General features: G+C 42.7%; 2 protein-coding genes across 4 annotated transcripts in view; one reads left to right on the top strand and one right to left on the bottom strand.

The window, feature by feature from the left end:
* Positions 1–456: 456 nt before the first annotated feature.
* Positions 457–12,753, bottom strand: LOC309390557 (transmembrane protein 126A-like). 3 transcript variants are annotated; one of them, XM_081949989.1, is made up of 5 exons: positions 12,586–12,753; positions 7,728–7,848; positions 5,442–5,635; positions 2,445–2,559; positions 457–675 (listed from the first exon to the last, which is right to left on the bottom strand). In XM_081949989.1, the coding sequence occupies exons 2-5, from the start codon at positions 7,838–7,840 to the stop codon at positions 471–473; spliced, it is 627 nt and encodes a 208-aa protein (XP_081806115.1). In that variant the 5' UTR covers positions 7,841–7,848; positions 12,586–12,753; the 3' UTR covers positions 457–470. The 3 variants fall into 3 exon arrangements, with proteins under 3 accessions (XP_081806115.1, XP_081806114.1, XP_081806116.1); XM_081949988.1 differs by having other exon boundaries at positions 7,728–7,846; positions 12,582–12,752; XM_081949990.1 differs by lacking the exon at positions 12,586–12,753 and adding an exon at positions 8,660–8,736.
* An 81-nt stretch (positions 12,754–12,834) lies between these two features.
* LOC309391704 (disks large 1 tumor suppressor protein-like) overlaps positions 12,835–17,262 on the top strand; it is a gene marked incomplete at its 3' end in the record, with an annotated part of 215,268 nt that continues 210,840 nt past the window's right edge. The window contains exon 1 of the mRNA XM_081952368.1: positions 12,835–13,123. The remainder of the gene's footprint in view (positions 13,124–17,262) is intronic.

Genomic DNA, 17,262 nt, shown 5'->3' with positions numbered 1-17,262 from the left:
TGTGTTGTTAGCTATGTTACCATTTCCCCCCACTGGGTAGGTTGAGTTATATTTGGAAGTCTTGCATGAAATTGCCCCCCATTTTGTTTTGGATTGTAGAAATAACTGAGTAATACTTGTGGGTTACTAGAAATATTGCTCAATGCTTTTCATGTGCTCCAGGAAAGGCTCTATGTATTGGATGCATTTGTTGCTTTGTACATATATAGATAAGTACATTTATACACTTACATAAGTATATCTATACGCTGCTTCTGTTTCAACAGTACCTCTTCCCTCCCCAAAAATTTAGTTGTTGCTTTTCTCATTCACCCAATGTTGTTGGTTACCCTCAGCACAAGATGTGTGTGTGTGTGTTTCAATTTTCACAAAGTTGATACAAATGACCCAAACCAGACTAAAACTTTCAAAAGTTATCCAAACCGCGCAAGAACTCTAATCATATAAAAGCTAAACGCCTTTTAAAAGTTTTATTCTCCGATTTCCTCGGGATCCCTTCCAGGTTCAGGCATGCAGATCGTTTTGAGATATATATCGTAGTGTCTTGAGCCAAGGTATGCGCCAAAAGCAACTTGGAGGAAAGCAGCAAATCTCATCTTTTTGAAAACCGGTTTACTAAGCATGACCCAGAATCGCACTGCATTGTCTTTGTTTGGCAAGGGAGCAGTATAGTATCTGGAAGAGAGAGAAAAGGTTATGAAGAAGAGTTTGGCTAAGATTGCGATAACTTAGGAATTAACCGCTTTGTCACTCCGTTAAAAAGGACCCATTTCCCAGTTTCAAATAGACTACTGCTGAGAAGGAAATAAATTGCTGACAGTTTCTAAAATTTCCCATCCCTGCATAATTTTGCTCAAAGGAGGATACTGGTAGACCTCAACTTACATGCATTTGTTTAGTGACCCTTTGAAGTTACAACGGAATTGAAAAAAGTGACCTATGACCATTTTTCACACTTAGTTGTGGCATGCATGCCTGTGGTCACGTGATCAAAATTGGCAACTGGCTCATGGGGTCAAGTAGATCACCTTTTGCGACCTTCGGGCACACAAAGTCAACAAGGAAGCCAAATTTACTTTACAAAGATAATACTAGCTTAGGAACTGCAATGATTCACTTAACGACTGTGGCAAGAAAGATCGTGAAATGCGGGCAAAACTCACTTAACAACTGACTTGCTTAGCAATGGCTGTTTTGGGCTCAATTGTGGTCGTAGGTTGAGGACTACCTGTATAAAGAAGGATATAGATTTAGAGGGTAAAGCTTTTGCAATAAGGGGCTTCAATTGTAACGTTAACTCATTACATTCTGGAAGCCTGCTCCCTCTTCCTACAGGTGGTCCTTGTTTTATGACCACTTGTTCAGCGACCATTCGAAGTTACATTGGTGCTGAATTAGGGGATTTATCGCAGGTCTTCAAGTTCTGGCTATCGCAGGATCCCCATGGCCATGTGATTGGTCCCCAGTTTAAGATTACGACGTAATGTCCTATGGCAGGGGTGTCCAAACTTGGGAACTTTAAGACTTGTGGACTTCAACTCCCAGAATTCCCCAGCCAGCCATGCTGTCTGGGGAATTCTGGGAGTTGAAGTCCACAAGTCTTAAAAGTTCCCAAGTTTGGACACCCCTGTCCTATGGTCATATGATCATGATTTTTGACATTTTCCGCTGGCTTCTCATAAGCAGGGAATTAGAAGCTGCTTAATGAATTGCAGTTTTCCTTAACAGCAACAGCGAGGACTATGAAAATTGCAGTTGCCCGCTGCCATCCTGAGCCAGGGGCTACCCGTATTCTCACGAAGTTGAGGAAAACATTTTAATTGAGAAAATAATTTAGTACGTAAGACGGGAAGGTACAGAATCCTACAATCGACAGGATCATGTTGGATAATTACACTGAATTAAGGCTTACATCCCAGTGCTTTTGTTACCCACATACTGTAGTTCCAACAGTGAAAGATCATCAAGGAATGCTTATATATGAAAACAGACTATCTCACAAAACAGAAGCAATGGATAAATACCCTTTCCCCCCAAAATAAGACTCAACCAGAAAAGAACCCTAGCATGATTTTTCAGGATGCTCGTGATATAAACCCTACTCCCAAATAAGCCCATTAAGATCATCAGCCAGACGGACACATTTTAGTATCGTATTTTTTCGAAAATAAGATCTCGCTGGAAAATAAGCCCTAATGGGGTTTTTTGGGAGCAAAAATTAATAAGACCCGGTTTTATTTTCAGGGAAACACGGTAGGGTTTTGGGAATTATGCCCAGAAATAATAGAAGTTTATAAGACTGAAAGCACACAGTTTTGTAGACATTTGAATTTCAAGCAAATGGTTAATAAATAATAAAAAAGCAATTTCCAAATACAAACAAAACACAAATCTTGGTTCCTGCAAATAAAATGCTAAGAGTGCTTAATGCGGTTGAAACATACCTTGTAGCCAGCAACCCATTCAGAGGCAGCGCTAGAATGATGGGGTAGAAAAAGCCCACAACAGCTCCTACTAAACCTCCTCTCACCATAGCACAGATTTCACAATTTAAATTACCTGAAACAACAATGGAATGAAACTGAATTAATATTTGTGGTATAAAATCCTGTCCTAGAAAAATTGCAATGGACGTGCTGCATGCTGACAATGTTCCTCTTGTGGGATTAGCTTAGGTATGGAGCATGCGACATAAAATGCTATGTTCAAAGCACCACTGGAACATCTGAAGTGTCCCAAATTCCAGTGTTTCTTTCTTTCTTTTCTTTCTCTCTCCCTTCCTCTCTCCCTCCCTTCTCCCTGAGCCATAAATTAGCACAGTCATCCATGCCAAGTTCTACTACATAGCCTGCAAAGCAATTGGCCCAGGGTTATTTTAGTTATTTTTAAATTATGGAAGCACACCTTTAGGAATGCTAATACCTTAGCTAGCTTTCTGTAAGTTGTATAGGTAACTCCACGATGTTTATCATCTTTTCTGGCGGTCCTAATCAAAACATGGAGGAACATGGAATTGTTTCAGATTTCTATTGCAAGAGAACCCTCAAAACAAGTTTGAATGAGATGCCTACTTTCCTTGGCCTTGGGTTTTTCAAACAACCCATTCTGAATGCAGATTTATTCGTCTTCCATCACTTTTCCTCAGATAGATAGCCTTCCAACTCCCAGAATTGGCTGGGGAATTCTAGGAATTGAATTCCACATATCTTAAAAAAGCTGCCATGGTTGAGAAACAATGGATCAGAGGGAAAAATTCTGTATTTAAAAAAGCAGTTTACTCTAGTTTGGTTGCAATACTATCAGAAAAAACAGATTGTTCAGACTACATTGATGCCTGTCCTAATTGTGCTGATGTCTTTTCCAGGGCTGCTTTCGTTTTATCAGTAATTTCTGATACTTTCTGATACTGAGAACGTTTCATAAAATGGACTATAAAAGGCTTTGGAAAACACACATCCTACTGCAGTGATGGAGAACCTTTTTGGCACCGAGTGCCGAAAAGGGAGCACATCATGCGTGCTCATCTAGGACGCAACCAGGAAGAGGAGCTACCCAGGGGGCATGCGCGCACCGGCAAATGTACTTCTAATTTCCAGCAAGCCTTCAGGTTACTGTCGTGCATGCTCACGTGTTAATCAGCTGGCCGGCAAGCATGCTCACGCCAGAAAATGGAAGACCAGCTTTTCTGGTTTCCAGCACTGCTGCACACACAAAGGCCAGCTGATCGACACATGCGCATGTGCACTAGAAACCCAGAAGAGAAATGGGCAACACTGCACGTACCAGGCAACATGGCTCCGTGTGCCAGTTTGGGCACGCGTGCCATAGATTCACCATCATGGTCATATTGGATGCTTCTGCTTTAGAACAGCAGAGCTTCAGTAAAGATGCCACTTCTCCACAATGGGGCAGCCAGAGAAAAGAATAAGCTTACGGTGTGCATCTTCATGTAGAAACCTGATTAATATCCTCAACTGGACTTTTGATTACCTGGCAGTTGAAATATTGCAAGGTGCTGTACATGGGTCTGCCCTTGAAGACTATCCAGAAGCTACAGCTTGTCCAAAATGCAGCAGTCTTGAGAGTAGCAATGGGAGCTTCTTGTTACGTGCATGTATCACTGCTGTTGGGCAAGGCTTCAAGGTGCAAGTCATGTCCAAGTTGGCACATGGCTTCCAAGTGCAATTCAACGTGCTGGATTTTCACAGAAAAGGGTCTGGCTAGTTGAGAGTCCATTTGCATCCATTCACTTCTACCCATATGAAAAGGTGATCCAGGTCCTGTCAGTTAACAATTGTCCTCTTATGAGATTCAGGAAGCGTGCCTATTCTGTTGCAGCCCCCGGTTATTTATTGAAAAGACGCAACTTGTAATAAACAGCAGTCACCAAAGATACACACAATGACCACTCTCTTAGTGTCCTGGATATTCAAGTTTCTTAAGGCATCACGCTGTTGGCCTGAATAGGCAGTTTGGGGACCCCCTGTCAAGTCTTTATGAATTCTACTGTTTTCTCTGGGTGGTTACGTCTCTTACTGTGTTTTTAAAGTTCTGTTTTTGAAATATTGTAAATCTGTTTGAAAATAGAAGCTTTGAAAGGCAATCCATCACCCTAACCAAGAGTGGTGAAGTACCGTATTTTTCAGACACTAAGACACACCGGTGTATAAGAAGCACCAAGATTTCGAAGAGGTAAGTAAGGAAAAAAAGTTTTTGTCCTCCCCAGCCCCCAGGAGCACTCTGCAGGCTTCAGCAGGGCTGGGGGAAGGCAAGAATGCTCCTGTTTTTGTGGAAAACGGACTAAAAGCGGGCCGTTTTTCGCCAAAACGGAAGCGTCTTTGCCTTCCCCCCCCAATCCTGCTGAAGCCTACACAGTGCTGCTGGGGGAAGGCAAAAACACCTCCGTTTTTGCGACAAACAGGCTGGTTTTTTTTGCAAAAATGGGATATGGGGGCGGGGCTTTGGGAGGTCAAAAATGGGTGTATTCGGTGTATAAGATGCACTTACATTTCCACCCTCTTTTTTTGGGGGGGGGGGGAGGAGAAAAGTGCCTTTTGTACTCCAAAAAATACGGTATGTTGGAAATTATTCTGAGAATTGTACAGTGCACAGTGAATGGAAAAAAGAAACTCGTAGGAATTGGAGTTGTAACTTTAAGGTTTACTTCATCTGGAGCAGTAAGCATCAGGATCTTACTTAACTATTACACACTATTGGGTTCTGTTTTGTGGAGCATATATAAAGAAACAAAAAAACAAAAGCAATCAATTCCAGAACCACCACTAGAAATAGTTAGTTATTAGACACACCATGTAATAAAGAGGATGGAATACAATCTGGCTCAGTGAAGGTAAGTCTATGCCATGCCAGAAATATCAGAATCGTTATTACAGAAATGGGGGAAAATTATTGCATTATTTGGATGAAGTTTTAAGACATACCTGTCATCAAAGAGTGTTTTACTAGGGCCTCATAAGCCACTGTAGTTGTGACGAGTGGCAATAAGGACATGGCTGCAACTGATGAATAACGAGCCTGTGTGACATGCAGAAGCTTCCTAAAGGAATTATTGGCTATTAAGGCAAGGAGGCTTGAATTGAGGCCAAGGCCGAAGCCTCCACTGTGGAAGAAATTTCTGTAGAAGAAAAGAAGGTATTATTGCTCCTGCCATCACCAATGACTACAACACCAACCTGTCTATCAGCATAGTGCATCACACATTATAGCAAAAGAATAAAAAAGGAAAGCAAATATTCTCACTCCGAAAGCCTAAAATAGTATAGAATCTCATGACATGTTCCTGAGGACTAGCTTCATGGTGTGTACATTTTCTACCAAAAGCAATCAGGGTTCACACAGTAGTGGCAACAAGACTAGTTTCTGCTAAGGGAAGTCTGACATTTTTAGGCAAACAAAAAGCATGATTAAAATTAGCATCCATTTATTCCCTTGGACTGCAAGGCGATCAAACAAGTGACTCCTAGAGGAGATCAACCCTGACTGCTCTTTAGAAGGCCAGATCCTGAAGAGGAAACTCATGCTTTGGCCACCTAATGAGAAGGAAGGACTCACTGGAGAAGAATCTAATGCTGGGAAAGATTGAGGGCAAGAGAAGAAGGGGATGACAGAGGATGAGGTGGCTGGATGGAGTCACCGAAGCAGTCGGTGTGAGCTTAAATGGACTCCAGTGGACAGGAAGGCTTGGAGGAACATTGTCCATGGGGTTGCGATGGGTCAGACTCGACTTCGCAACTAACAACAACAAATTGCCACCACTGTATGAACCTGATTGCTGGTACCTTTCATAAAGCTAGTCCTCGGGAATATGTCATGAAATTCTATATTATTCTAAGCTTTCAGAGTGAGCCTTAAGGTTGACAGAGGCATACCTGTGCAGGTGAATTGCTTAGGTGGTAATGAATGCAAAGACAATTCGAGCAGCAAACAGAACCCTGCTTGCCTCCTAAAGCAGGTGTGGACTATTGCAGCACTCAAGAGGTTGCACTTTTGAAACTCTTGTTTGACAGATGGGCACGGTTATGGTTCCATCAGAATTTCCAGTGTATTTGGGGGAGAATTAACATTTTCAACTGTTTCCTACCCAGATTCAACAGTTTTAGGAGGTTTTTTAAAAAAAAAATCAATGAAACATCCTCTTTCCATGATTTCCCTTTTTCTGAAAGGCACAAATGTTACCTGTGCCCAATATTCTTAATTTTTATAAGTCTAGAATTGTACTCGGAATTCTACTCTCCGAAAATAAATAATGGTAAGAAATTATTTAGATTTGTAAATAGTTAGTAATCAATCAAAAATGGCTTTTTCATCCCCATTTCGGGGCTGAAAAACATTTTGCTCACAAAGAACAAAGTATAAAATATATGTCATTAAGGGTGAACTATATCTGAAGCTAAATATTTTACTTTGCAACGTTGGGCTGGCAACCTCCATATGTAGAACTCACAATTTTTTTTTGACTGCTGGCTTTGCTAGCGGATGAAAATACACGGAGAGCTTCACTTTGCCTATTTCATAACTTGGGAAGTTAAAAAACTATTGCAAAAAAAAGCTCAACTAAACATGCTAGATTTGGTTGGCTTTAAACCTGATTAGGGGCTGTGTGTGTATGTATTTCAATATATGGCATGCACCAAGAAAATAAAAGAAAGAAAGGGAGACAATAAGTTTGAATTGCAGTATTTTCTGCTGTATTCTGGAGGTTCAGAAAATAAGAATCTTTTCTTAACTATATTTACATCGCATTATCAGGGTGCAGATTCCCGAGTGCTTTGAAAACAGAACTGTCAAAAAGGAGTCCTTGACTTATGAGCACAATTGAGCCCAAAATTTCTGTGGCTAAGCGAGACAGCGGTTAAGTGAGTCTTGCCACATTTTGCAATCTTTCTTGCCACAGTTGTTAAATGAATCACTGCGGTTGTTGAGTTAGTAATACAGTTGTAAAATTGTATTCTCCATTTGACATTGCTTGTCAAATGATCACAAAAGGAATCACGTGATTTGCGATTGTCATAAAGATGTGCAAACTGCCAAACGACCAAATTTTGATCACAGGACCATAGGGATGTTATAATGATTGCGTGAAAAATGGCCATAAGTCACTTTTTTTCAGTGCCCTTGTAATTTCAAGTGGTCACTAAAGAAACGGTTATAAGTCAGGGACCCCCCTTACTTAAATATTCAGATATTTGCAAAGTCTTAGTGCTCACTGATCTTTCTGAGGCAGCCTTTCAAACATCGTTTGCCAGGCGGCTTCTGAGATTCTTCTTGGATTTTTGATTTTTTTCTCCATAGGATGGTCCAGAAATTCTTTCCCTGCCATTTTAATCTCTGGAGGGTTGAGAAAATAAAGCGGATTAAAAGAGAACATACATAATGGTATTGTAATGCTTCGGTAATGCTTCTTATCAGTACGTTGGATCTCTACTTTTACCCAAGCCTAGGAAAAAAAAGAGTGCTTTAAGATTCACTTTAGATTTTCAGTAATTAATAGATTTCCTTAAAGCAGGGAGGGAACTTGGAAAATTAAGCTGCTGTAAGGAATAGCTTAGAAGTCCACTGTTTTCGCTCAGAGTCTGTAGCACTTCCGAAAATATGTAGTCGTAATATTTTATTATTTTACAAAAACAGGGTGCTGCATGTCTTTGCCCAAAGAAATCTCTTTAAATTATCACAAAATAAAATTGCTTCCTGGTACACACTTAATAAAATAAACAAAAAAAAATTGAATGCAAACTTTAAGAACAGGGGGTCAATTTATTTTCTAAAGCACCAGAGGGCAAGACAAAAAACAATGGAAGGAAACTAATCAAGGAGAGAAGCAGCCTGAAATTAAGGAGAAGCTGCCTAACCAGTGGAATGGTTTGCCTTAAGAAGTTGTGAGTGCTTCATCACTGTACGTTTTTAAGAAGAGACTGGACAGCCACATGTCTCAAATGATATAGTGTCTCCTGCTTGAGCAGTGGGTTGGACTAGAAGACCTCCAAGGTCCCTTCCAGCTCTATTCTGATTGATGTTACAGTGCCTTCCCTCTAATGTTTAGAGTCTAAACAGCATTTGCAAGACATTCCAGTAAAGGGTATTAACTACAGAGGGCCATAATATTCCATATAAATATGTGCTCTGTCCTTGCTCCAAATACCTTATAGAAGATTTTATCCATTATTATTGTAGTGCTCTATTTCCCCTTCAGCATGTGGAAAATTTCTGAATCCCACTCTTGATAAGGAAATCATTTTGGCCTAATTCATATAAAATTGAACATGTAATGAATTGAGAGAAGGAACAATGCTATGGACGTTAGCAAGCTTTACATGGATTGCTGCTGAACAGTATATATCAAAAGTTTCTAATGCTTTCTCATATTTTATTTGCTGGAATGAGTGTGTTAATATTTTCACTGATTATTTTTAATATAATTATTTTATTAATGGCATTTTTAGGTAGGTTTTATTTTCGTTACTACCAATGGACAAAGCAGTAACTTAAATTGAAAGCTGTCCAGAGTCACTTGATTGAGTTTGGCAGCTATAGAAATGGAATAAATAGATTGATATATTGATAAAGCCTATTTATTTTTCTAATGCCAAGAGAGCAACAAAGAAACAAGTTAACTGTTACATATCAAATCCTGCTCTTCCTATTGTAAAGTCTAAGCAACTGAAACCATTTATGCTGGAAAATGAAGAACTAAAATGTCTCAATTCACTTTAATAACTTCCTGAAACACAGATCAATCAGTCAAGACACTGTGCTCCAATGTCCTACATTCAATTTCCCCCCCTTTTATTCCTATCTATTTTTATATACACTGGCAAACTAATATCAGAAGCCTGTCCCTCCCTCCTTTCCTCTTCTTTTCCTTTTCTTTTACTTCCCATTTTCTTTTCATTTGTGTTGTTTTTATTCTAAGAAAGGTTTAATAAAAATTAAAACTGATTTGAAGATGCAAAATACATGCACAGGTACAATGCATTTACGTGTGCTAAATCACAGCTGCCTTCAAACTGCTGGGAAACTTTTTTTTTCAAGGCTTTCCTAAACTTTTTTTGCCAACACATTTCCCCTACATATCCCAGCTCCTAAGCAAACACTTAGAATAACTTCACTGTCACTTTGAATGTACACTAATCGGCATACATTAAAATGAAATTTCATTGCATACAACGGGCTACCACCTCCAATATACACTACACAATTAAATAAATAAATACAAAATTAAGCATATACCCACATATATGACACAAAGAAACAGCAGAGTCTACTTCGTATGTATAACATGCTCATGGCGAGAAAAAAGAATCTTGCCAGTTTACCAGGCGGATGACACAAGGGAACAAAACTGTTAAGGAATCTGGTAGTCTTGCTAGAAATGCTTCAAAACCTCCTCCCAGAGGGGAGCAACACAAAGGAAAGTGGAAACAAGGCCAGGAAACTTTGGGAAAGGTGGATTTATTGTCACGATGCAACTAAAAGTTCACGCCTCCCCTGGGCTCTTCCTGCACCTCACAAGTTGGGAAACTTTGTTTTGGGGTAACAAGTGTCATTTCAACAGTGAGGTGGGCTGCATATAAATTTAATAAGTGAAAGTTGGATTGTTTTCTGAAGCCGAAGCTGACCTCACATTCTGATTTACACTGGAGTTCTTCATCAACCCTACAGAGAGGAACCATGCACGTTAGCACTCGTTCCTGCTTTCCTTCCTTCCACCCTTCTGTCCATCTACTCCTTCCTTCTATCCATCCACTTATTTCTTCTTTCCTTTTGTCCATCCACTCCTTCCTTCCGTGCATCCACTACCTTCCTTCCGTCCATCCACTACCTTCCTTCCATCCATCCACTCCTTCCTTCCGTCCATCCATCCACTACCTTCCTTCCTTCTGTCCCTTCATTCTTTCTGTCCATCCCCTTCCTTCCTTTCTTACTTCTGTCCATCCACTACCTTTCTTCCTTCCATTCATTCACTTCTTCCATCTTTTTTCCTTCTGTCCATCCACTACCATCCACTCCTTTCCCTTCTTTTGTCCGTCCATTCCTTCCTTCCTTCTGGCCATCCACTAGCTTCCATCCATCCTTCCGTCCATCCACTCCTTCCTTCCTAACCAACCAACCAACTGCTTTCAGCACATAGGAAGGTCGGGCCCGATGCAGGAAGAACCAAACAGGCCCCCTTGCCCCATTTTTCAGCAGCGCTGCAGCCAGTTCCCTCTCACAGTAGCAAAAATTCTCGTAGTCCAGCAGCCTCCCCCTCCCCTCTTTTACTCCCCCCCCCCGCAATCCCTCCCTGTGCCGGAATCCCGGCTAGCGGTCCACAATCTTCCCCAGCTGGGCAACAAAGGTCTGTAGGCAGCCCACCCAGCCAGAGCTACACAGAGAGGTGTCTTTTCTTCTGCAACAATCCCTGCACTGCCCGGCGTTGTTTCATTTAAGGCCCGTTTGAACCAGGAGAGAAGCCAGAGAGGAAGGCCTCCCGGTTTAGAGCAAAGGCGAAGCTTCTTCTCCAGTAATATTGAACTGCAAACTAGGGCATACAAAACCTTTGCCAGACCAATCCTCGAATACAGCTCGTCTGCCTGGAATCCACACTGTATATCGGACATTAACACGATCGAGCGAGTGCAGAGGTATTTCACGAGAAGAGTCCTCCACTCCTCTGCTCACCTTATGCCACCAGACTTGAAATTTTGGGCTTGGACAACCTGGAACTACGCCGCCTACGGTCTGACCTAAGCATAGTACACAAAATTGTCTGCTACAATGTCCTACCTGTCAACGGCTACTTCAGCTTCAACCACAAGAATATACAAGCACACAAATTTACATTTAGTAGTAAATGTGTGGAACACTCTACCTGATCCTGTTGTTAGTTCCTCTAACCCCTATATCTTTTACCTCAAGTTGTCTACCATGGACCTTACACGTTTTTTAAGAGATCCAGAAAGGGGGCGTGCATAAGCAATGTAAATAAAACAATAGATACAAACTCAAGGTAAACCACTCCAAACTTGACTGCAGAAAATACGACTTCAGCAACAGAGTGGTCAAAGCCTGGAATGCTCTACCTGACTGTGGTTTCTTCCCCAAACCCCCATAACGTTAACCTTAGACTGTCTACTGTTGACCTCACCCCATTCCTAAGAGGTCCGTAAAGGGGGCATGCATCAGCGCACCAGCGTACCTACCGTCCCTGTCCTAGTATCCCCATTTATTTGTATCTATTTCCTGTATTCATAACCATGTCTATGCTTATATCTGTTATCTGAGTCATACTTGACAAAATAAATGAATAAAATAAAACATGACATAACGATTTCCTACCTGTCAATGACTACTACTTCAGCTTCAGCCACAATACACAAGCACACAATAGATACCACCTCAAGGTAAACTGCTCCAAACTCGATTGCAGAAAATACGACTTCAGCAACAGAGGGGTCATCGCCTGGAATGCTCTACCTGACTCTGTGGTTTCATCCCCCAAACCCCCAAAACTTTAACCTCAAACTGTCTACCATGGACCTCACCCCATTCCTAAGAGGTCCGTAAAGGGGGCATGCATAAGCGCACCAAAGTGCCTACCTTCTCTGTCCTAATGTCCCCATTTATTCGTATCCATTTCATGTATTCATAATCATGTCTATACTTACATCTGTCATCTAATTTATGCTTGACGAAATAAAATAAATAAAACCGATCAATAGTGGTGATGGTGATGAAGGAAAACAACGGAGTTTTCTCATCCGCACCTCCCCGCCCTTTTTTATTTATTTTACTTATTTCGTCAAGTATGAATTAGATAACAGTTAAGTATAGACATGATTATGAATACATGAAATGAATACGAATACAAGGGAATATTAGGGACGGTAGTCACGCTGGTGCGCTTATGCACCCCCCTTAAAAAGAATGGGACACCTTAACAGTAACAGAGTTGGAAGGGGCCTTGAAGGTCATCTACTCCAACCCCCTTGCGCTATAGGAGACCCTATACTAGGGATTCGAACCGGCGACCTTTCTGATCGACAAGCTCAGCGTCTTGCCTTCCTTTCCCCACCAGCTTCCACCTACGTTTTTATATATAGGCGCTTCTCTTTCTTGCTTAGCCGCAGCCCCGGTCAGACGAGCTCTTCGCTCGGCCTCCCCGCCACCGCTGCAGGCCGCCGAAGCGCTGAGGTAGCGCGGGCTCGCTTGGGTCACACGCCGCCCGCGGGGGCCGCCATCTTGGGCCGGTCATGTGGCCCGGCTGGGATTGGGTGGCTGGGCGGGAAAGAGGCCGCGCGCCGGAGCCGCCCATTGGCCCCCTCGGCGCTCAAGGCCCTCCCACTTCCCCCCCGTGGCCCCTCCCTCGCCTTGCTCTCCGGCCGTGTTGAGGCGCGTAATCAGCCGGGAGGCCGGAGAGGCGGCCGCGCTTGCTGAGGCGAGGGATGGCGGTGGCCGCGGCGGCGTTGGCGTTCTCGCGGTGGTTTCTACGCCGGTGGAGCTGAGCCGGCAGCTCCGGGGAGAGCGAGCGAGCAAGGCCGGCTTAAACGGACGGACGGACGAAGCGGCGTTAATTTCCACCCCTTCCCCGAGCGCGGAGCCCCTGCGACGAGCCGCCGCCAGCGCGGTAATAATCTCTCTGCAAGAACAAAAAAAAAAAAAAAAACCCCAGCCCCCTGTTAAATGGCTCTTTCGGGGGAGCCAGGGTTCATTCGGCGCGGCACGGACTCCACTCCCCATCGTTCCCAGCCAGCGCGGCGAAGGGGCGTGTCGGGGTGTGTAGAAGCCCATCGTTCCCGGCAGCCTGTCCTGACGCTGCCCCTCCCCCCACCCATCGATTGACTGGCGTCCTCCCAAAATGGGTTGGACTACCAGGCCCTTTCTGGGTGCCTTGGACTACCATCCCCATCATCCTGGGTTAGGAAAGGTGGGGGGGTGGGGGGGAGATGTGGGTCCAGGAAAGGGACTTGTTCCTGTGGTCCATTTGTTTTCCTCCACACAAGAAGCTTGGGCTCTTGAGTCTACCCACAACTTTTCCCTGTCTCCCCAGTATTTTGACACCCCCATTTTTATGCTTTTTTTCATTTTCCTACAATCTGCTCAGTCCGCTATTCTTGTTTATTTGGGTTGCTTATTTAATCATATATGTATGAATGTGTGTATGTATGTATCTATGTATGTAGATTTACGCCAAGACCTGTATGTATGTATGTATATATTTATTTATTTATCAGCACAAATACAACACATATATGTATATGTATATATATGTATATATATATATATACACACACACATATATATACTATGTATATAGATACACATACACACGTATATATACTCTATATACATTAATACTATATTTAAAGCTTATTTAAAGGGCTCAGTGGCTAAGTCGCTGAGCTTGTTGATCAGAAAGGTCAGCAGTTTGAATTCCTAGTACAGCGTAATGGAGTGAGCTCCCATCACTTGTCCCAGCTTCTGCCAGCCTAGCTGTTCGAAAGCAGGTAAAAATGCAAGTAGGAATCCCCTTGGGTGGGAAGGTAACAGCGCTCCGTGCACCTTCGGCGTTGAGTCATGCCGGCCACATGACCACGGAGGCGTCTTCGGACAGCGCTGGCTCTTCAGCTTCGAAACAGAGATGAGCACCGCCCCCTAGAGTCAGGAACGACTAGCACATATGTGCGAGGGGAACTTTTACCTTTACCTATTTAATCCCTCCCTTGAGTCTTGCTTTATCTTTGCCTCCATCACTTGACACTTCATATTTTAATTATTTTACTCCCACCCACTTTGCAACCTGCTTAAAACATCTTCCCACCCATGATCATGCCTTCTCACTTGCTGCTTCTTTTCATTTTTAGTCTCTGCAACCTTTTCTTGAGGGGGGGGGAACCTCCATTCTTTTACGGTGAGGCATTCATTTATCTCAGTTTCCTTATCCTTGCTTCCACCTCCCTTTTACATGAGGGGGGTCCTTGGTGTTCTCTGATCTTGGTGGCTTTCTTGGCAGATGTTTCATTACCTAAGTAGGTAACATCAACAGTTTGTCATCTGTTTACAGGTAGTCCTCAATGATCACAATTGAGCCCAAAATGTATATTGTTAAGCGAGAAATTTGCTAAGTGAAATTTGCCCCATGTTACAACTTTTCTTGCCACGTTTGTTAAGTGAACGACTGTTAAAATTAGTAACATGGTTGTTAAGTGAATCCGGTTTCCTCATTAACTTTGCTTGTCAGAAGGTCGCGAAAGGCAATGACATGACTGTGACACTATAACCGTCGTAAATGTGAGTCGGTTGTCAAGCATCCAAATGTAGATCATGTGACCATGGGGATGCTACAATGGTTGTGTGAAAAACGGTCAGAAGTCACAGGGACGTCGTAAGTTTGAACGGTCACTGTTGTAAGTCGAGGACCACCTGTACTTTTATGTGAGCTTGGAGACTTTTAATAAAATACATAAATGCACAATAGAAAAAATAGAAAATAAAACTAACCACAAGCAGCAGGTCATAATGTACGGAGGAAGCCAGGAGATGCGCTCTGTTATATACCCAGGGCTATAGATTTGAACACAAAGCCAAGTTTTCAAAGCCTTACAAAACGCCAACAGATAAAAAACATAGTGCTCTTTTAGGTGAAATGGGGGATGTCACACAAGAAACAAGGGAGGGAGGGGCTGAGGCTCAGCCGCTGGATGGGAGAGAGGATGCAACAGCTAGAAGACTCAGATCACAAAAGTGATTTGGAATACTATTGCAATTGTTGCTACAATGTATTTTTATGGAAGTGATACAAAACATGATTGAAACATACTGATGATTTTGTGTCAAATTTTAAACTGCTAATACTTAGGTAAATGCTGATATTTTTCTATCATTGTTTGTAAGTTGCAAGACCTGGGGGGGGCTTCTCCTCCCCGCACGATGTAGCTGTCAAAAGGTTTTATACCCTATAACCCTTTTTCCCTGAAATCTTTTTAAAAAACCAATAAAAAATTTGAATAACAAAAAAAAAACAAACTGCCAACAGATTCAGGGCCACTTTAACTTTAAGTGAAGATGATGTTCTATAGCAGGGGCCCCCAACCCCTGGACCACGAACAGGTACTAGTCCACACCTGTGAGCCGCGCAGCTTCAGGTGAGCAGCAGGGCAGAGAGTGAAGCTTCATCTGCATTTGCAACCATTCCCCAGCGCTGGCATCACCACCTCAGCTCCATCTCCGATCAGGCATTAGATTCTCATAGGAACATCACACACAGACACACAAACACACCTATCTCACCACAGGTCCATGGAAAAATTGTCTTCCACAAAACTGTTCCTTATGCCAAAAATGTTGGGGACCACTGTTCTAAAGAAAAATATCTCCTCTCGGCCCCACCAGCTGATAACTTCGTAGCTGACAGGGCCCAGAGCATGTCTCTCCTGCCACTTCAGGTAGGATGGGTAGAAAAGATCAGTTCAGTTCACCACCTGTGGGTAAACCTTGCCCAGATGTTGACCCACCTGTCTCCCTTGCTTCTTATCTCAGTCCCATCGTGCTGATGATTCTTGCCATTTTCTTCTGCTGCACATTTCTCCATCTTTTATTTCCTCCCCCGAAGCACCCTGACTCACCCAGAGACTCATTTTCATGTGGTCTGCTGCTGTATTCATATTCTTGTGTGTTATTCACCTCTGCTTTCTTTCCTGCCAGTTTTCCTTGCTGCCTCTTAAAAATCTTCTTTTGGTTATCTTTATATGCCACTGGGCAAAAAGGGACAGGGTGGCTCAGTGGCTAAGACGCTGAGCTTGTCAATCAGAAAGGTTGGCAGTTCGAATCCTGAGCACCGTGTAACGGAGTGAGCTCCCGTTACTTGTGCCAGCTTCTGCCAACCTAGCAGTTCGAAAGCGTGTAAAAAAATGGAAGTAGAAAAATAGGAACCACCTTTGGTGGGAAGGTAACAGCATTCCGTGTGCCTTTGGCGTTTAGTCATGCCGGCCACATGACCACGGAGACGTCTTTGGTCAGTGCCGGCTCTTTGGCTTTGAAACGGAGATGAGCACTGCCCCCCAGAGTCAGGAACGACTAGCGCATATGTGCGAGGGGAACCTTTACCTTTACATGACACTGGGCACATCTAGTCTTTGCTGGGGCCTGCTGATCTAGGATTCTTTCAGATTTTGCTGTTTGATTTATTTTCTTAATGGTCCTTCATTCCACATCAAAAATATATGCACATTGCTTCTTGTAGTGCCCCATTTCAAGTTCTCTTTCCCCCTTCATTCTCTATTTTTCTCTATGTCAAACCTGCCATGAACTTTAAACTTTGTCATGCCTCCATTTTTATGCAACTGTTTCTTCCCCTTATGTAGAGATAGTACTCTGGTTCACATATCCTTCCAATTCAACATCTTCAGTGTTTAATATCCCTTCTTCATTTTGCTGCTGTTGCTGAATTTTAGCAGAGGATGTTCTCCTAAAAAGTACAGGACTAAAATTCTGACAGCGCATTAAGAGCATCAAAGGAGCCTTTCTCCAAATCCCAGGGGTGAAGAGATTGTAGGATTTTTTGAAAGTGCATTCCTTTTTAGTCATGTCATATGCTGCTCTTGAATTCTCACAGGTTATTTTGCTTTTTTTTTTAACAGGACCGTTTTCTTCATTTCCGCCCCACCCCAAAATTAGTTTGCATGCATCTTGTCAAAATTTCAAAAGCGTATTCGCTTCTCTAACTTAATTCTAATAATTTGCTCTGCTCTCACTTTTTAGAGCTTA

This window comes from Natrix helvetica (genome assembly GCF_964273705.1).
Source record: "Natrix helvetica genome assembly, chromosome: 4".
Classification (NCBI taxonomy): Eukaryota; Metazoa; Chordata; class Lepidosauria; order Squamata; family Natricidae; genus Natrix; species Natrix helvetica.
The sequence above is the reverse complement of the archived record's forward strand: the minus strand, read 5'-3'. Positions and strand labels throughout refer to the sequence as shown.

Coding starts and splice junctions, on each gene's coding strand:
- LOC309390557 (XM_081949989.1), bottom strand. CDS start 7,840: ATGGCAGGGAAAGAATTTCTGGACCATCCTATGGAGAAAAAAATCAAA. Junction 5,636..7,727: donor AGGCTGCCTCAGAAAGATCA/GTGAGCACTAAG, acceptor TTTCTTCTACAG/AAATTTCTTCCACAGTGGAG. Junction 676..2,444: donor AATGGGTTGCTGGCTACAAG/GTATGTTTCAAC, acceptor TCTCTCTTCCAG/ATACTATACTGCTCCCTTGC.